At 38.4% G+C, this 20,863-nt stretch overlaps 1 protein-coding gene across 1 annotated transcript; it reads left to right on the top strand.

Annotated features, from left to right (window-relative positions):
• Positions 1–1,674: 1,674 nt before the first annotated feature.
• Positions 1,675–19,782, top strand: LOC104543531 (FERM domain-containing protein 3-like; the record flags this gene model as incomplete). Its single annotated transcript, XM_010188164.1, has 9 exons — positions 1,675–1,762; positions 3,481–3,569; positions 5,723–5,786; positions 6,765–6,853; positions 10,210–10,284; positions 10,852–10,920; positions 13,964–14,085; positions 15,165–15,337; positions 19,656–19,782. Coding segments are annotated over 9 exons (896 nt in total), but the record flags the coding sequence as incomplete, so codon positions are not given.
• Positions 19,783–20,863: the final 1,081 nt, after the last annotated feature.

The following is a 20,863-nucleotide window of genomic DNA, read 5'->3' as shown; positions in this document are numbered from 1 at the left end:
TCTGTGATTCTGTGATTCTGTGTGAAACAAACTTGTTGCCTTTTTAAGGCTCATTTATGGTCTTACAGTTTTGATTACACCCTAAGTTATGATTTATTAGTATTGTAAAGGGAGAAAAACTGTTTAGTAAAGCTATCAGAAAGTTCATTTGGTAAAATAAGCATTTTTCGTTTATTTGCTGCTTTCATGTTATCTTTTCCTTTAATATTTAGCTGTGTAAATGCATATTTATAATTTTTGGTGTTCTACTTGGTACCCCTTCTTCTCCGTTGGAAAGTGGTAAGAAAGAGGCCAAAAAAAGAAACAGAGGAAGAGCACTTCTTCTCTAATATTTTTTTTTCTTTAAAAGCTAAATATCAACAGAAAATTGATCTGAAATAAAGTGCAAGTAGTGTAGTATCGGGGAGGACCAAAAGACCTATGGAAGAAGCTAAAGAAATATCATGGAATTGGCTGGGAGACAATGAGCAGGAAAGTACAAATAAGCATGAATTAAAACTTTGTAACAGAAAAGGTTATTGACATATTGCCACAGGGCATCAGCTTGATAGGTTCAAAATAGGATTTGACATCCACAAGCATGCTAGACATTGTCTTAATTGTAAAACTGAACATTTGGGCTGATAGTAAATCTTGTATGTCAATGCTTGTTGGTTTCTAGCTGCTGGGGGGTAACAGACTTACAGGGAAATTATTCTACAGCAGTGTGCAGAGCAGTTTTTAAATGCCTGTTCCCGAGTGCCATTGGACACAGTGTGAGACTGGACCCCACAATGCAGTAATAAGATAAAGTATGACTATTGTTGTGTTCCTTGAAGATTTGTCTATGGCTCATTTTTTGGATAATTTGCATGAGAAGCATTTATGAGGCCTGGCTTTCTAAAGGTCCTAGGCACTGCACATTGTCACAAAACCATATTATCTATCAGAATCACATACTTTAGTAATGCAAATACATGCATAAAATAATACTTGGAACAGTTCACTCATAAACAGGCTTTGGAAATCTGTGAGGGAAGTTACTGTAGTGGCAGAAGTTAGAAGACCAAAAATCAAATAATAAAACTTACTCTAGAACTCAAGTCTTGCATGGCGTGTTCCAGGCTTCAGTTTATATTAATGGGGACGTATAATGGAAATGCTGACTGATTCTGAACTACCATGATGGTAACAGGCATATAATTGCTATAATTAGGCATGCATCTGAGTAGACAGTGTAATATGATTGCCGTGTTTATACCCTGTGCTGGAAGGAATGTTTTTTAATCTACACAATCCTTTAAAATGAGTTGGGGAGCAAAAGTTTGTGGAAAAATAATGCTGAGGTTTATTGTTTCATATTCAGGCTGATGTCCACATATGTCAAAAGACAACAAATACTTGCAAGATACTGGATAACTCTGGTTAACTACATAAAATGTTGTTATCTCAAAATTGATAAAGAAACATCAGAATTTACCTGAAAACATCAGAGTCTGTACAATTCAACAGGAGAAAACATGCAAAAAATTTTCTAACTTTATATAAAAAGCAGAACATGGTTGAAATAGTTTGTATTTCCATAAGAACCTTAGTTTCCTCCTTTTTTAGGCATTTAAAATCTCCAGTCAAGAAGTCTTTTTCTCCTATTTTCTTTTTTTTGCTGCTAAACTACTGTTTCTATTGTAATTTCAGAGGTCAGAGCCCGGCTGTTGCTGAATTTAACTTGCTCCTGAAAGCATATTCTTTGGAAACTTATGGTGTTGATCCTCATCCTTGCAAGGTAACAGTTCTTTTTACTAACATCTAATAAAATGGTTTTTTTACTAACATTTAGTAAAAAAAAAATTAATTGAGTTGATTTAGCTATGTTTTTTAGATAGGGAGTAATATGTGAAAGAATTTGTCATAGAACTGCGTATTACATTTAAGCCTTGGAAGAGCATTGACTGTCTGACATTTCTGCTTCAGTCAAAGGAAAAGTCTCTCCAGAGGAGGCAGAGCATCATAGGATAATGTAGTAGAGTGTCACGACAAAAGCTTTGATTGTACTTCAGAATTTCTTTGCATTTAATGCAAGAGTTTCTCTAAGAACTCCATGTGTTTGACAAGATTTTTAGGATTCAGCATTGTTCTGTCCACAAGATGCAATAAATTGTTAGTCCTTGACAGACTCATTTTTCAAACACCATCAGAATATGCAAATCTTAGGAAAAACTGCAAATCAAATGTACAGAGAGAACTGGATATGTGTTTGTGTATTCCCCCGCTTTGCTTTTTTGTGGTTCTCTATAAGAAGGCGATTTTCATTACCAGTGCTGATTATCCCTTACCCCTGTATTTTTAATTATTTGGTTTTATCTGCATAATCTGCAGTTTCTTTTTAGTGCTCCTCTGTGTTGTAACTGCTGTTTTTACTTTGGTTTCTATACCATCTCATTTGGTGGAACAGCAGTTGTCCAGTTAGCTGTTCTGGTGGTGAGTGGTTTTAAGCAGTCAGCTAGGAATGGTGCTCTTGCATGACTTACAGGGTCTGGTTCAGAGCTCAGTGAAGTCAATGACTTCCAACTTTAGTTGGACACTATACTGCAGATTTTCAGAGGGCATCCCAGAGGCTTATGTTGCCACTTAGTACATAGCCAAAATTGGCTCAGAATTTCCTCTTTCCCAGTGCAGCAGGGCTTGTAGTGTGGGGACATGCAGAGGTTAGCAGCCCATGCTTAAGGAAAACTTTTTGGTCTTCTGGAAATGAACTGCAAAGCAAGGTGCTTCTCTGGCTCCTTATGTCATGCTCCCTCCAATGCTGTGGCTGGTATTTCAGAAGCATCACTGTTTGTGTTTCCCTTATTTTATTGGTGGAACATAAGGCACAATAAATTTGACTAACTTTAACAAGCTGAGGGTCTGGAACTCGGAATGGACAGGAAATCCAGTCAGTACAAAACTCACCTGAATCACTGCTCAAAAACTGTCAGTCAGAACTTTTATTGTGGAATTAAGTATTTTAAAAATGGTCTTTCCTACTTGAAAGGCAAGTATCACCGTATGTTCTGGTTTGTACTCGAGTGCTTGATTATTGTAGTAAAAGCTCCCTGTCAGCAGTACTTCCAACAACGTCTCACAGAAGAACAACATATTGTGAAATCGTAAAAAATACAAGTGTTGAAGCAGATATGAAACTCTAGTTTGTAGTTAGTCCGCACATTAAGAATGAGATATACACAGAAATATGTTATTAGCAGTATTAGTAAGTATACCTAAGGATTCTCCATTGCCATCAGCTACAGTGTACGATGCTGTTACTCATTTAAGTGCCTAGAAGTAAATATGGTCTGTATTTCCAAGAGCAGTCTTTGTTCTTCAGAACATTTTGAAGGCAAAATTTATTTTGAAAAGGAAAACAAAATAGAGATAATCCATAGTGGAGTATTATTTTATGCTGTGAGTAAGAAATACCATACTGGATGAGGGGAAATTTATATTTATTTTTTCTCTTTCAAGGACACAATGGGAATGACTACATTTTTAGGATTCACAGCTGCAGGATTTGTAGTTTTCCAGGGGAATAAAAGAACTCATTTGTTAAAATGGTAAGCATGTGAAGTAAGAGTAGATTAAAATGCAAGAGTCTTTTCTCCTATGTCTTCCCTTCTCCGTAATATCTTCACCTGCATTTATTGTTTTTAAGGTGAACCATGTGAAGATTCCTTCTCTTGTCCCATCATATTTCTGTTTTGAAGGATCTTAGCAAGAAGTAGAATAATAATAATTTGGTCTTGTTCTTCCTCCAATGACAATTATTCTACAGGCTGCATTAGTCAACATTATGCACAAATGCTAAAATTGTTTAAGTTAAATTTTCAACCAGTGAGACTTACTGGCAGAAAGGTCTGGAAGAGTTTACAGGAGCCCACCTGCATCTTTATTTGAGTCTTGGAAATGTTTTTTTAACCTCAATTTGAAAACTATAGAAGAACTTACTTGGTAAGCAGAGGAGGACGTGAGAACACCCTTGAATATTTAGTTTTTAGCCACTTCTTTTAAGAAGCACAGAATTATGCAATTATCCCTGGTTTGTCTGGCTTTGGTTTTCTTTTCTGCTCCTGTAAAACATGTGACTTAATTGGACAGCCTCAGCTATGTTTGAGGGAGAGGTAAAACCAAGCTCTTGCAGGTAATGTAACAGAAGCTGGACATGCCCTCAGCAACGTGGTGCGGAGTGTGTGCCGTCATGCTCAGATGTCGATAAACTTTGCTTTAACACTAAACAGATGCCAACAGCAGTTACATTGAAGAAATTTTTTGTGTAGAGCTGGACTCTACTGCATATCCATAGAAATCTCCCCAATAGCTGACCAACCTGAAATCGTCAGAAGTGTAGAGTCAGTGTAGTCCTGTCTGCATGATTCAGTTCCCTGTGGAGCTCTGGGGGCATGTCTGTCAGGTACCATCCATTTTTGATCCTGGATTTGTGCTGTAGTTTCCCTGGGGTTAATTTCAGGTATCCCTAGTCTCAATGCTTTGGTGGTTTGTGCTTTTGGCATAGGGGCAGTGTAACTGTCCTGTCAGTCTATGGTGCAGGGAGGAGAGAATAGCATGTTCCAAACATGTATCTACCATACTGTGGGAGATGAGCTTTGCAGCACTTAGTTTTTCATGCTACTCAAGGGTAACGTGTTCTTTCAGAGATCTTGGTGTATTCATTTAGTTCACTGGCACATAAACCAGATACAAAATGAAACAGTGATAGAGGAAAAGCCATTAAGCTGTCTCAGTGTTATGCTGGCCGTGGGAAGGTTGATCTGCTGAGCTTTATCTGAACAACCATGTACTGCTCCTTTCATTTCTGAAACATAGAAGTGAGTGCTAGAAGCTTCAACTGATCGTAGCTGAAATTTGCACTACACAGTAAAAATCCAAATTAATAATTGAGATTTTCTTTTCAATGGAAAAGCTTTCTCAGCTGGAATGATATGTTGTTGTTGTTTTTTAATGTAAAAGCAAAACTCCTGTTGTAAAGTTTCAGGGATAACGTTGGCCTTGCCTCCTGAATTGTTTCCATTTCAACCATCTGACATACAAAAAGTTTAGAGAAGTTACAAAAAACCTACAGTGTTTCCATTATAACTGTCTAATGACAAAATTTCCATTACAATTTAAGTAGAGGCATACTATTGCCTTTATATGGTGCATTCTATATGTAAGTTGTGCTTTAAATTTTGATGTGGTTTTGCAACTCACAGTGCCCCAGTAATAAGTGCCGTCAAACACTTTCTTCTTCTTCCTGTTGTGTTCTGTGTGTAAGTAGTCAGTTACTAAGATATGTAATAAGAAATCACAAATAAGTAAGAATAGAGATAAGAGTATTACCTTTCCCTCAATTTAATTACATTAGATGTTCCAAGATTTTAAGTTATAAAAGGAATTACAAACTGTGTAGTAAATAGAATATAAACATCTTCTTCCTGGTTTTAATTTCCTTTTTGGTTTCTAGCAGCCAAAGTAAATGCTTTGAAGGTGCACGGAGATTTAAAAGAAATACTCTGGAATTATGCTGTGTACTCTAAAGAAGATTAGGATATTAAATACTTATGTGCTAAAGGTTGTAAGACTTCTGTTGAGGCTTTTTGTAATTTGATAGCCTGCTTGACTTTGGGAATCAGGGAAACTTGCATGCAAGTTACTTTTCTTACCTGTAGATCTATCTATTTTTCTTATACTTAAATTACTTTTCTCCTTCTAGGTGTGATGTCTATAAACTGAAATTTGAAGGAAAGACTTTTTATGTGTTTGGAGCTCATAAGGAGGTCAGGTTTATTATTTTTACAGAACTTCTGTATTTTATTTAGAATCAACTAAAATATATTCTTTAAATAAACTTTAAACAATAATTGTACTTCATATTGTAACTAGAATAGTGAGTATGAGTGAATTTGAATATTGCTGTTGTCAAAAGATTGCTGAATTTGCAAAGAGTTGAGACATTTCTAACAACATTCATGCAGTGCTGTGCTGATTGCTCATGGTTTTGGTCATCTGTGTGGTCAAATTTTAGTGGATTTTAAAGCACTAAACTAAAGCATGAGTGACATCTGTATATGTTTGAAAATTCAGGTCGGTGTTGATAACCTGGATCAGTGTGAGGTATTTTTGGCTAATTATGGTAATCTCAAATCTCGGTCAGCAGATTAGGCTAGAGTCTGTCCTAGATAGTTGGGCTTTTGCCATTGAGATCATAGAGATTTTTGCCTATAGCATGCTATAATCAATTTTTTCCCTAGGGCAGAGTGACAGCTAAAGATTATGAGTTTGGATACAGTCTAGGTGAGGAAGAAGAAATGGAGGAAAGAAATAATGCCAGAGGTATCAGAGGCTGTTTGTGTGGTTGCAAGGAGGATTTAATGATAGGACATAGGAGAAAGGGGGAAGTGGATGGTAAGTAGTACAGCAGCTACGCAATGTGGAATATAGAACATAGAGACTTGCCTTCTGATTTTGGCCTGAATACAATTGGTACAGGTTTGTTCTACAAACCACTTGTACATATGCTCTTCTCTGCCTGCTTCAAGCATCCTGTTTTATTTCTGAAACAATTGCCTGGGCAGTTTAAATATCAGCTACATATGGGTTGTAATTCTGTGGGTGAACCACAGACTAAAGCTACACAGGAAAACTTTGTGTTCAGTGTATCCGGTTCATGGTGATGCTGTCAGGTACAGCTACTTCAATCTTTGAGAATTCAATATTTTCATTACTTTCATTTGTCTTCTTTTCCATACACTTAGAAAAAAGCTGTTCTTTCATTCCATACCTCTACACCAGCAGCCTGCAAGCATCTTTGGAAATGTGGAGTGGAGAACCAGGCTTTTTACAAGTATGTAAACCTGATGTCGTTATCTATACTTAAAGTGAAAAAATATGCATGCTAGTAAAGATTGTTCAATATGAAATGTTCCATTTCATTAACAGAATTCAAAATGCAAACAGAAAATTTGCAAGTTAGTGGGGAATATTACTTCATTATAAGCTGGTATTATAAATTGTTTAAAATTTGAATGAGACAGAAGGATTTTGTCAGTGAATAATTATACTTCTTCAAGCACACTTTTTTGCTGCTCTCTAATGTGACATTGGATGGACACAGTACTGCACTTGTGTCTGGAAACATAGTTGTTAATCTTAGTTCTGCTGTTGAATCCCTTGAGAATGGAGGAAGCAATCTGTTATGCTTGATTCTCTGGGCTATTCTGCTGGTAGGTAATATTTTCTGTTCCCTAAAAAATAAGCTGAAAATAGTTTCTCATTAAAAAGCTTTTACGCATTCTTTCTGCCCTCCATTGACTTTGTTAGATCTGTTTATTGATGCTTCCCTTTAGGCATATAGCTTTTATATTTTGCTACTTAGCCTCTCCTTACAGCATCTTGCATATTTTATAAAAAATACTGTTTCTGTGTTGGAGTATAGCAGCACCAGGAGACTGCTGTAACGGTAAATAATAACTAAGTGGGAAGAATATATCTTCTAACATAGATGTTAATGACCTGCTTTATTTTGGAGAAGATTCCTTCTTTCATTTCAACACTGATACAATATTATATCAATATAATCTATTCAATTGATATATTCAATGAAGAAACATGAAATATGAACTGGAATAATACAGCTGTTAATTCTCAATGTTAACATCTACTGTGTTTGAGAATGAATTAATAAAAATATTTTCAGGAAGTGTTTTTTGTTGGAAGTAAATGTAAGTAGGAAGATAATCCATGGTGTTTGAGTGGTTGTATTTTGTGTCAGTATAAATAAATAGGGAATAGGAAACAATTCCCACCTAAAGGATCAAAATTAGTGCTTGAACTAAAGATGTCTGAGGGAAACTCACAGAAATATCTCTCTGCTCTTATTGTTAAATGGTTGTAGAATTAACTGTTAGGGCTTTGGTCACAAGTACATGATCGTGGTGGATTTGGCCTTGACTAAGTGCCAGATGCCCACCCAGATTCTCTGTCACTCCTTCTTCTCAACAGGTTGAGGGGAGAAAATAAGACCAAAAAGCTCATGGGTTGGGGTAAAGAGAGAAAGACTGCTTACCAGTTACTGTCATGGGCAAAACAGGCTTGTTTTGGGGAAGGCCAATTTAGTTTTGTTTCTCACCTTCTTACTCTATTTAAAGTGTCAATAAAGACAAAACTAAAAACACCCCTCTCCTCTTTCTTCCCAGGCTCAACTTCACTCCTTGATTCCTGACTCCTCTATGTCCTCCTTGCCCCTGACAGCACAGGGAGATTGTGAATGGTGTTGCAGTCAGTTCACAGCAGTTTCTCTCTGCTGCTCCTTACACTTTTCCCCCTGCTCCAGTGTCCTTCATGAACTGCTCCAGTATGGGTCTTTCCCATGGTCTGCAGTTCTTCAGAATAAATTGTAGAATCACAGATTCATTACGGTTGGAAAAGACCTCTAAGATCATCAAGCCCAACCATCAACCCAACACCACCATGTCCACTAAATCATGTCCTGAGGTGCCACTTCTACATTTTTTTTAACACCTCCATGGATGATGACTCCACCACTTTCCTGGGTAGCCTGTTCCAATGCTTGACGACTCTTTCAGTAAAGAAATGTTTCCTAATATCCAGTCTAAACCTTCTGTGGTGCAACTTGAGGCCATTTCTTCTCATCCTATTGCTAGTTACTTGGAAGAAGAGACTTAATCCCACCTTACTACAACCTCCTTTCAGGTAGTTATAGAGAGCCATAAGGTCTCCGCTCTGACTCCTCCAGACTATAACCTGCTGCAGCCTGGGTTTCCTCTCCATGGGCCACAACTCCTGCCAAGAGCCAGCTTCTGTGTGGGCTCTCCACAGGCTGCAGCTTCCCTGAAAGCACGTCGACCTGCTGTTGTGTAGGGTCCTTCACAGGTCACAGTGTGGGTATCTGCTCTGGCATGGTCTTCCATGGGCTGCAGAAGTACAGTCTGCTTCCCTATGATGGTCGCCATGCGCTGCAGGGTAGTCTCTGTTTTGCCACCTGGAGTACCTCCTCTGCCTCTTTCTTCTCTGCCCTTGGTGTCTGCAGGTCTGCTTCTCTCATTTTTTCCTACTTTCCAGATGTCTTCAGGCACTACTCTGGGGTTATTTCTTTAGTGTGTTTTCTTAAAATTATGCTTTCCTGTTTCAGTTTTCATGGGTCTTGAAAGAGGACTTTAGTAAAATGAAGATTGGTAGTGTTATTCAATGGAGAGGATCATGGCTGATAGGTTGGAGAAGAGTAATGGTTAATATGCAGAGTGCAGAAAAATAAAACCAATCCTCCAATCATGAAGCTGAAGCCAAAGAAATCTGTAAACAAAGGCATAGGGTAGCAGTTTTGAAACAGCAAAAGTTTTCATACATTTCAGAGAAACTGAGCTGTGCAACATGGACTGTTAGTTACTTAGAAGCATTAGATAAATTCTCTCTGTTGGTGTTTATGATTTGTATGTTATCAACAAGGTATTTTAATAAGATTAGAACAGACGTAGCTAGGTTGTGTAAGTAATTCATGATAATGACATTTCATCTTAATTAGATTTGGTCCACTCCTCTGCTTGGAAGAGCTTGAGACTTGGAATTTAAGATAAGGTCATGATTGCTTGGCGTGTCTTGAAAAACACAGCTTTAGTTCTGCCTCGATACAGGCTCAGGGTTGACTGTTGTGATTATTTTCAAGTAGATACTGGAAGTGTTCAAGGCCAGGTTGGATGGGACTTCTGAGCAACCTAGTCTAGCGGGAGGTGTCCCTGCCCATGGCAGGGGGGTTGGAACTGGATGATATTTAAGATCCCTTCCAACCCAAACTATTTTATGATTCTATGTTATATATCATAAAAGATTGTCTGCTAGGGTCTGTGAATGAGATACTCGATATAGAGCAGGATCCTCTAGACTAGGTCTTCCCTTCTTCCTGCATTCCTAGAGATGCACCAAGTGTCTGCATTTAATTTTCTTGCTTTCCTATCTAGGTAATTACTTGGTTTATGTTCAGTTGGTTTGTTCTGTCTGTGTGCTTATGTTCTTATGTGCACTTTTGATTCTAATTGTGTTACAACCTTAAAAAATTTGGAAAGCCAGATTATTGAATGTAACTTTGTGGTATAAAAGTAACAAAGCTTGTAGGCTTCCTTGTTCATTTTTGCTTATCAGGTTCCATCTGTGCTGAAAATGTGACATCTGTTCTTTTTCTTCAAGGTATGCAAAATCCAGTCAGATCAAGACCATGTCCAGCAGCAAGATATTTTTTAAAGGCAGTAGGTTTCGATATAGGTGGGTGTTTGCTTCTTTTTCATGGTAAACCATTTCTGAAAGTGAAAGAAAACATCAGTAATTACTCATGGCAAATTGAGGGCTTTTCTTTGTTAAGGACCTGTTCACTCCAAAATCAGGTCAAGATTTGAAACATTTCTGTTATGTCGTTAGAGTCACTTATAAAATAAACTGGAGTTTTCATGCAGATTTCTGTTAAACAGCAGTTTCACCAGAACGGGGCTCCACTTTTAGTGTGGTTTCTGTAAAAACAAGGATACGTGGCCAGTGCAGAGATTGTCTGCCCTGATTGAGCAGCTCTGGACCAGGGGTGCGTTAGTGGTACAGTCCATTCCTACTCCTAGTGTTCTACTACAAAAGGTTGCTTTTTCTTCGCTAGTTTTGCAAACAAGTGGTCAGCAGAACTTTTAATGTGGGACTTCATATATCCACTACATGGGAATTTTGTTTTGCCTTTTCCTTTTCTGCTTTTGAATCTAACTTAGTTGTTCATGTATGTAGAGCGCTTGATATGTAACGAGCTCATCTTAATATTTGCTTGAATATTTATTTTGTGTTTCAATGCAGTGGAAAAGTAGCCAAAGAGGTTGTGGAGGCAAGCTCTAAAATCCAGAGGGAACCTCCTGAAGTTCACAGGTATGTCTTGACATTCAATATTAAAGTTTAAGTATTATTGTTCTCTTCAGAGAAATTCTCTTTCATTTACTGTGAGATGTAGCGGCTGTTGTTCTAAGCTTCCACAATGAGGCACGCAAGCCTTGTGATGTTACAAAATTCTGACAATATTGTCTACTACATTAGAGAACTTAATCTGTGCTGCTTTGAAGCTGGGTTTAATCAGTCAGATAAGTGGCTTATGTTATTCCCTGTATCATGACATAGACTGTTATTACATGATCTTGACAAAAAGGTATATGCTCATTTAATTTCTTGCCCAGTTTTGAAAGATTCTGTTTTGTGTATGTATATGGGTATGTTTAAAAGTATACTTGGTAGTTTTCTCACAATGCAGTCAGATTAATGAGCAAGATGTTCATTCAGTAAGGAGAAAAAAGATCAGAGGATCTTTCTTTCAGAGAAAAAAGATTTGGCTTCTTAGAAATAAGTAGTGACAGTGAAAATTGATAGCATCCTAGTTAAAGTCCTTCAGAAGAGAAGAAAGTGTCCGGCAGGAAAAAGCTATTTAAAAACTTTTTAAAAAGATTATTTAACTTTCTGAACATTCTGGAGCCATATCCCTATTTCCATTGTGATTTTTTTTTCAAGGGTGGGGGTTTGTGTGTTTGGTATATTTTTAATTTAATCTGACTATTTCATCTATATTTTAGAGAAGAGTGGGCTATCTTTACTAAAGGATAGGAATATATTTGCAGCAAATATGTATAAATATGTTGTCCAGCCCTACTATATAATTAATAGTAAGGCTATGCAGGCAGGCTTTTGTACATGGTTTTGCAAATTACATTTAAAAATGAGGTAAGTGATGGTCTAGAATGCGTTAACTGAGAACACAGAAGGCAAAAAACGAGTCCATCATTGAGGCAAGGTAGATTACTTGGGCATTTGAAAATGCATTTGAAATTAAAATAGATACATTACTTTCCATAGGCTTTCTTGTTTTCCATAGGATAAGAGAAAAGATTTTCACATGAAATTATTTTTTATCTTGTATTTTACTTTGTTTTCAGTATTTTAAGCATTTTAAACATATTGTTGAAAACTCTTAGTGTACATAAAGAAACAGATCAGAGAGCAAGTAAGTTTACAAAGCAATGTCATATGGATTTAATGCCCATAAATAGTAATGTATATTTTTTATGATTAATCTTCTTAAAATGCTTTCATTTACAATATTATGGTAGCTCCATGTTCAGTTTCTTAGAAAGAAAAAGTCTGATAATGTCAAGTGTTTTTATAGTGCAGATTTTGAAATGAGAGATAGAGGTAGATAGCTTGTCCTTCTAATAGCACAAGTAGGCAAAAAGCATAGAAAATTTTCAATTTGAAAAAAGCGGGCTTTAGAAACAAGTCACTCTGTGAAAGAGGATTTGGCAATATGAAATGATTTTTCAGATGCAAAACATTTAGAGGAAGTGATATAACTGAAGGTAAATATATATACATATATTTGTATACATATATGTAAAGTTTTCTCTCCCTGCACTGCCTCCCCCAAAGTCAATTCAGTGGTACCATGGATGCATTGAGAAAGAAACATGCAATTGTGAGGAGGTTACTGTTCAGCATATTTATGATTGGATATTACGCTTAAAGCACTACAGACTGAAAATATATTGGAGTGTATCGTGTAGTGTTAATGTGGTGGCAAGTTATTCTGACAAATGCACACTGAGTTGTTTAATATTTTGCTTCCAGGACATGCTTGAATGAGGGATCTTTGTAAATAAGTATGGAGTAGGAGCCTTATGAGTACCCCCAGGCACAACTCCTATTTTGGGAGTTGCTTGATTGGTCTTTACAGCAAGTGGAAAGATCCAGGGGATGCATGAAAAGCCTGTGGAGGTACCATTGGGTTGGAGTGGTTGTAGTTACAGTAAGCTGAGTGAAAAATATCTTTGGATAGTGAAAATTCAAATGAAATAGTTACTAGAGACTGCTCACAGAATGCGGATGAGGATATGAGTAGCTTTGGACATATATTAATGAGCAGGTAATCATGGAAATTGAGCAAGAGAGGTTGTTTATCACCACAGAATATTTAGTAACATTTAATGTGACTTAGAGTATGACATCTGTGTCCAAAGTTTACCTAAATGCCAACACAGTCCCTTCTTTTCACTTGCAATAGGTGCTTTGTTCTTTTTGTTTATCTATGTGGAATTGTAAATTGAGTCTTTGTGCAAACTTAAAATGCATTTTGTGAAACTTCAGCACTGTACCTAAGTACCATTTGAAGTCAAGTAGAATCCTCTTCTCTTTGATCTTTACTTCTGTCAAAAGTATATATTTTATAATGTAATGATTCAGATTTATTGCAGGACTCTTGCTTCAGGCCTGCATTATGTAAGTCCTAGGTAACTTATTCTAAAGAGCCATTTTATATTCTCAGTAAAGTGATTTTAGACTAATGAGCCTCATGACTGAGGTGAATCAACAGCATTCCTCAAACTTTCCTGAGAAAGCTCAGCACCTGCTACCAGGAAGGCCTGTTGGAGCCAAGTAAGACAAGAAAGAAAACCAGCCTAAGCACCTGGAGATGTTGTGTAGAGGCAATGTCTGGAGTGTATGAGAATGAGAGCGCTGTGCAGGGATGCAGTTGTTCCTGCATTAGTCTTTAGTCTACAGTGTTCAAACCATAACAAATCCTTTACCCAGTCCTGGAAGACATAGAGCAACATCAGGAAAATTATTTGTATCTTTTCTGCCTTCCCCTTTCTTGAAGCCAAATACTGATGTGTGCTGTACAGTGTGGAGAGGAGCAGCACACTAAAACCCTGCATGAGATGAAAAGGAGTCAGACTGTGTAAATAGAAGTAAAGCAGCACCAAACTGCTGAGTGTGCAACATAACATGGCTGAAAGCAGTGTTCAGTGTGCAGAGCTTGTTATGATAGCTCAAGGCCTAGTGTAATGTATGCAAAATGATTCTTAGATGAGGCATATTGTACTGTAGTTGCTTCCTTGTGAATAAACTGACCCTGTTTTCCCTGTTCTTTTAGAACCAGTGTTACCCAGAGTCGCAGCTCTCCCTCCTTGAACAAGCAACTCATAATCAATATGGAACCTCTACAACCCCTCATTCCTTCTCCCTGTGAGGAGGAAGAGATTCCTTTAGATGAAGGTGAGTCACTTAGCTGATTTCTGACAAACGCTACCAATAATTATTATAAAACATGTGGAAAAAGGTGTGTTACTGACTCAAGGATGTGGGAAAAATCTAATTATTTCCATTAAGAGTAGTACACCATAAAGCCACTGCACATCACATTGAGAAATTATCACTAGCTCAAGTAACTGTGCACAAGCCTCGTGCAAGATATATAATGAGAAAAGTTACTGCTGTTAAGCTTTCTGTTCCAAAAATCTTTTTTTTTTAGATTATCCAGTAAGAGGAATTTAACAGGAAATAAATAATCTCAACATAGCACCATTTTACTAAATAGCAAGTGCAGTTACTCAGGAGTGAAAACTGACAGTTTACTGCAAGGTATGGTTTTTTCCTTGCTTCCCTTTACTTTTGTATTTCTTTCTTTTTCTTCTAATGTTAGGAAAAACTCTCTACTAATTTAATTCAACTGACAGAAGAGGATGTTATTTGAAGGTCAACTAGGAAAGATTCTCTACTAATTTAATCCCATTGACTAAAAGGGATGTTGTTGGAAGATCAGTTTGAATGCATTTTGTACAAAAAGCTTTTCCATGTATTTGTTCATTCCTCGATATTTAAAAAAAATCACATTCAACACCTATTTTTTTGAAATGCAGTCATTACAAAGAATGGTGTGAACATCTTAGCCAGCTTAAATGCTTCCTAAATGAAAAATGAAGACAACCAAAAAAAGCCTGACGGTGGTTCTTACTTGAGATACAGTGAGCTAATTGTTTCAGAAGTTGAGAAATACGAGCTCTGCTGTTGGTTTCTTGTGATCAATTAATGAGAGACAGAAAACAGCTGAGCAAGTATGTTCATTTTCATGGGAGTACTGCCTAATTTCCTTTTAAAGGAATCATATGAATTTGTTTTGTTCATTCTTTGGAGTTTCCACATTGAATATAGTAAGAGCAGGGTGAATTAGATTGTCTGTGTACTTACCTTATTATAATTCGTTGTAGTGGCTGCATGACATGTAGTTAATTTTAACAATTACTTGTTTACCTCTGCTGTGAAATACCTGTATATGAGAATTCACTTTCTGGCAGCCTGGTACCAACACTGTGTTCCTGCTGGGCAGTTGCCATCACTACAGAGTAACTGTGGCTTGCTGCTTGTAAGACCGCTGCGCCACGATGACAACTCTAAGCAATGCAGTCCATTTTTGGAAACTGCTGACTTATCATTGCTATATGCTCACCAGGGAGTGCCGTTTTCAAATGTATGTATTACATAAGTTTGAAGGTCATGTTTCCTTTTAGTCAGACAGATTGTTGTTACTACTATGATTTAATAAAAATATTTACTGGTGGCTTTCCTGTAGAATATTATGCACAGTTAAATACCACCAGCTGCTAAATTAATAGTATTTAGCTCTTTTACAGTGTTTTCCTGCAGCAAATTTAGCTATATTATCAAATTGCAGCTTGAATTGACCTCACAGCTGTTTGATACTGATGCTGGCTCTCTTCTCCACATGCACTCAGGCAATTTCTGTGGATTTCCATCTTCTCCCTTGCACCAGCACTAATCATCCCAGAATGAACTGGGAGGAGAAGCTAAAAAAAAACAACAAACAAACCCAAAGCAACCAAAACTTAAAAAAAACCCCCACCCAACAAACAATCAACAACACCCTAACTGTACAGTGTCCCACTGCTGCCTGGCTCAGCCTTCTTAGTGGCTCATCAGAGAGGGTCAGGCAAGGTCCTGTGCGAAGGTGAGGACAGGAGCATGAGGTGAGGAGAGGAGAGGCAGCTAGCCCTGAGACTGACTCAACTGCATTGGTAAAGTGGTTTTAGTGTACTACACATGTGAAACAGCCTTGGCATCTCTCTAAACATCTAGACCTGAGGTAGGGGTGGATACCCTGGGGTGCTTTCCAGAGAGCCTGCAGATGCTGTTAAGAGCATGATGCAGCCCTGCCTCGGTCAGATGTCCCTTGGCTGTGTGAATTGGCTAATGCAGCTTCCAGGACCTGTGCTTGTATTTCTGCAAGATGTTCCAGCAGATGTTCCAGCTTCTGATGGATGAGACTTCACATAGTGCTGAACTGTGCTGTGTAGATGGGCTCAAGCAACTTGTTAGCAGAGCTGACTGTAGTGCTGCTGTGAGCTGTGTGTACTTTGGGCAGACTCAGGAAAGTGCACAGCTTTGTCTTTTAACTGAGCAAAATATACTTGTTAATTGTCTTTATATATTATGAGCAAAGCACATGGCCAAAAATATGGTGACCTCAGTGTCTTGAGTAAACACTTCTGCCTCCTGAAACTTCTGGAGAGATGAACTCTCAGTTGGCTGAGCCTGGGCGGTATGAAACTGAGCTAACAGAAACTGCCAGGTGAGAGGAAAGATTTTGTGCCAATTACTTGATAGTTGCTAGGGGATAAAACCATCGGAGATGGTGATAAGAGAATCTGCAGGGGCTTTTGAGCAGCTTCAGCCTGCCTTGCTGTTAGGATAATCCTTTCAGATGGAAAATAAACATGATACAGCAAAATACTGAAAAACAACTAAAGCCCAATCATTCTCCCATAAGAAATTCCATCTTATGCATCTGCTCTGGCTATCATGGTGAAGTGAAGCTTTCCTTCAAAAAAGCACACATTGTCCAGTGGTTTTGCAGATGTGTGAGAAAGGGTATGCTGACTATACATGGCCATAAATGACCATTGTATGTGGGAAGAAAGATACTGGATGCTCAAGATATCACTGTAATTGTTACTTTAGCAGTTGACACTTATGCAAGAGGATTTGGAAGCCAATAATGGCATTACATTTTTTATTAGAGGAGCAGGCAAAAATATCCTGAGTTTGTCTGTTGGTGTCTCATTCTTCAAGAGGCAATTCTTCAGTCTGCACTTAGAGACCATATGCAGGTGTCCAATTACTAATTTAAGCACCTAGATTTGAATTGGTATTCTTACTTAAATGTAGTATTATTGCTATTTTAAATGATAGTTATATAACTCACTTACCTAAGAGATGGGTCACCAGCCAATACATATTTTATCAAATTAAAAAGCTAATCTCAAATCCTAATGCCTTATGATTTGCAGGTCATCTCTCAGTGCTTTGTTGCTACTGCTTCAGATTCTTCAGGCTTTCATATTTGCTGTTACTGCTCTTGTCTCTAATGTCATTTCTGTCTTAGGAGGAGGAAAGAGACTTGACAGTGAAAAAGTGCAACCTTTACTGCTGTGCATATAATTTTATCACATTGAATTATATTTTACATGTATGAGTGTCAGATATGCTTGGAGAGATAATTACTGCCTTTTAAACCTGAAAGATGTTATTTGAAAGGCTCCTAGCTACAAAAGTTTTAAGTGTATCTAGAGGTGTGATTGCAAAATTCATCTTTGTCAGACAGCCAAATTAAGTCCTTCTGAGTCGTCTTATTAGGTCCTTTCAATGGCCCTTGCTTCATGTGCAGCTGAACAGGTTACATTTATTTTGGTAATGCTGTAGGAATTTTATAGCTGCCTTTCACCATCTGTTTTGGTGAGACAGATTATTGTCTGTCCTGATGACTTGGCAATTATTTTGCAGGTGGTAGATCATTGTCTTTAGATTTTCCAGCTATTAGTGCTTCAAAAATTTGAGTAGTCCAATTCAAAAAAAAAAGGCAAACCCCTTCCTCTGAGTCACAGGATATTAATGTGGTTTCAACAAAGTGATGAAAACTTTTTTTAAGTCACTAGATACTTGTGTGCTCAGGTTTCATAATTATTTTAAAATATTTTAATTACTTTAAAATATTTTAATTACTTTATCATAGGACCATGTATTGGGTTGGAGGGGACCTTTAAAGATCACACAGTCCAACCCTCCTGCAGTACGCAGGGACAATATTACCAGATCAGGTTGCTCAGAGCCCCATTAAGCCTGACCTTGAATATCTCCCGGAATGGGGCCTCCACCACCTCTCTGGGCAACCTGTTCCAGTGATCTACCACCCTCATATTGAAGAACTTTTTCTTAATATCCAACCTAAATCTACCCTTTTCCAGTTTAAAACCATTACCTCTCACCCTTTTGCTACCTGCCCTAGTGAACAATTCTTCCCCAGATATCTTATAGGCACCTTTCAGATAATGGAAGGTTGCTATAAGGTCCCCCTAAAGCCTTCTCTTCTCCAGGCTGAACAGCCCCAACTCTCTCAGCCTGTCTTTGCAGGATAGGTGCTCCAGCCTTCTGATCATTTTCCTGTCCTCTTCCTGGACCTGCTCCATCACTTCAATGTCCTTTTTGTGTTGGGTGCTCCACAGCTGGATGCAGTACTCCAGATGAGGTCTCAACAGAGCAGAGTAGAGGGGCAGAATCACCTCCCTCAATCTGCTGGCCACACTTCTTTTGATGCAGTCCAGGATGCAGTTGGCCTTCTGGGCTGCAGATGCACATTGGTGGCATCACCAGTACCCCCAGATCTTTTCCCTCAGGGCTGCTTTCCAGCACATCATCTCTCAGCCTGTATTGGTTACCAGGATTGTTCCGACCCAGGTGCAGGAGCCTGCACTTGGCCTTGTTGAACCTCATGTGGTTCACCTGAGCTCACTTCTCCAGCTTGTCCAGCTCCCTCTGGATGGCATCCCTTCCCTCTGGCACATTAACCTCACCACCCAGCTTGGTATTGTCAGCGAACTTGCTGAGGGTGCACTCAATCCCACTGTCAGTATCATTAATGAAGATATTAAACATCATTGGTCCCTTGAGGGACACCACTTGTCACCATCTTCCGTCTGGACATTGAGCCATTGACCGCTACTCTCTGGATGCGACCACCCAGCCAATTCCTTATCCACTGAACAGTCCACCCATCAAATTCATACCTCTCCAACTTAGAGAGTCCTGGTCAGCTCTGCAGGAGAGAAGCAGGTTTCTTGACTGAAAAATCTTTGCTGAAGAAGGTCTTCCAAGCATTTACGCAGGACATGTTGCTGATGTCAGCTCATGCAAAGCCTTCTTTCTCTCATATTACAGAGCCTGTTCCTTACTTGATGAAAGTTAGGAGTAGGGACAGAGTTGCTGACTCGGCTACAAAATTTCAGCTTAAACTCCTCGTAGTTTTGTATGGATGGTGACTCTTGTGTCCTCAATTAGGCTTTCCCTTGCATATTGAACATGTTGGCGGTTAGACTTCTGTAAGAATTGGTGATTTCCAGGTTTTGTAGCTATGTACTTACATTGAACCCTTTTTAGTGAGATTTTAATCATCCTCTTTTTGTTGCTACAACAGTCATGGGAATAATAAAGATGAGAAAAACAGACAGAATCTTACTTTTGAAATGGTGACAAAATGGAGATAGAAAGCAAAGGGACACTTTCTTTCCTCAGACTCACAAGGAAGTGCTTGCAGAGAAGGAAGGGAAGGGAGGAGTGTTTGCCCTGCAGGAGGAAGGAGTAAAAAGGAGCACTGCTGGATATTCATCCTATATGGGCCAGACAAGGGAAGGGAGTCACTGTAAAGATGTTTTCCCAGAACTTCATTAAAGCAGATGTCTTTCATGACAGAAAATCACTTTTTGTGAAATTTGCAGGACTCTGTGCCCTGCCCCCTCCTTTCCCCTCATAGTGACATGCATATAATTGATTTTATGGTGCAGAGGGAACAAGGGCATCAGATAACGAAGACTCAGATGTCACAGCATGTTGTAAATATTAAAGGTAAGTATTCTGCAAAGTAAGAGACTACCTCCCCCCAGGTACAGTTCCAACAGTTTATCTCCTCTCTGTGATTTCAGTGGGCCCAGTAGGAGCTCCTTTCCTACTAGGACAGGGTGATGCTGGTTGCATTCCAGCTTCCAGTTGGAGCAAGTTATCAGCAGTCAGCATATGTGCATCATACCTTTTTTAGGAGCCTGCATATCTCTGCTGGATGGAGACAGGGATGTGCCCAGCCTTCTGAAGCAAAACTTCTTTCTAGCGGGTACAAATGTGTCCAATAGTTGTCTGCAAGTGGGAACTGGAGCACATATGCAGAGAGAGACTTTTTTCCCAGACTTAGGAATACTCTTTTCTTTATACATGGGCAGGTCAGCTTAGATTCTAGACTTGAAATGAAGGTATTTTCATATCATTGTTTTGCTTTGTGGCTAAGGTTTGTAAATACAGCATAGGATTTTTCCTTTTGTAGCTATACATTTTCTGCAGATACTTCCCAGGCAGTGGTGGGGAACTAGACATCAGTGGCCAAATTTAAGCTCTTTAGAAAACTAATGGCCACACCGTCATTTTGTTCTTTGAAAAACAGGCACTAGATGCTGTCCTCTTGTTTCACTGCACTGTGTTTTGATGCCTTGGATATCTCTATGTTTGTGTGTGTGGTTCAGCTGTTATGCTAGCAACTGTTAACTGAGATGGATGCTCTGGAAATTTGTATTGTATGTTATGAGGCATTTGGAAATGTTTAAAAATAACTTCTCATTCTGTTCCCTACTGGGATATTTTTGTTGGCCATGTTAGAAGCTTGTCATTTGATTCATTGAGAGTGACTTGTGTTAGTCTCTTAAAACTCAGTGAGAACTCAGTAAAGGTCAAAACTGGTATGAGTAGAGCCTTTACAAGACTTTGAGAAGGGGAATTAATAGTCAAAATGGTGAAATGTCTTGTAAAAATCCAAACGAAGAGAAGCATTCATTTGCGGATGGTTAACCACTGCAACAAGGAAGTGTGCGTTCGATTACTGCGGCATGGCTCCAAGATCACAGCCAGAAGGGCTGGTAAATTTATATTTATTTTACTCAAA

Source organism: Mesitornis unicolor, unplaced genomic scaffold, assembly GCF_000695765.1.
Source record: "Mesitornis unicolor isolate BGI_N332 unplaced genomic scaffold, ASM69576v1 scaffold5417, whole genome shotgun sequence".
NCBI classification, from domain to species: domain Eukaryota; kingdom Metazoa; phylum Chordata; class Aves; order Mesitornithiformes; family Mesitornithidae; genus Mesitornis; species Mesitornis unicolor.
Note: the sequence above shows the minus strand (reverse complement) of the source record. Positions and strands in the feature narration are given on the sequence as shown.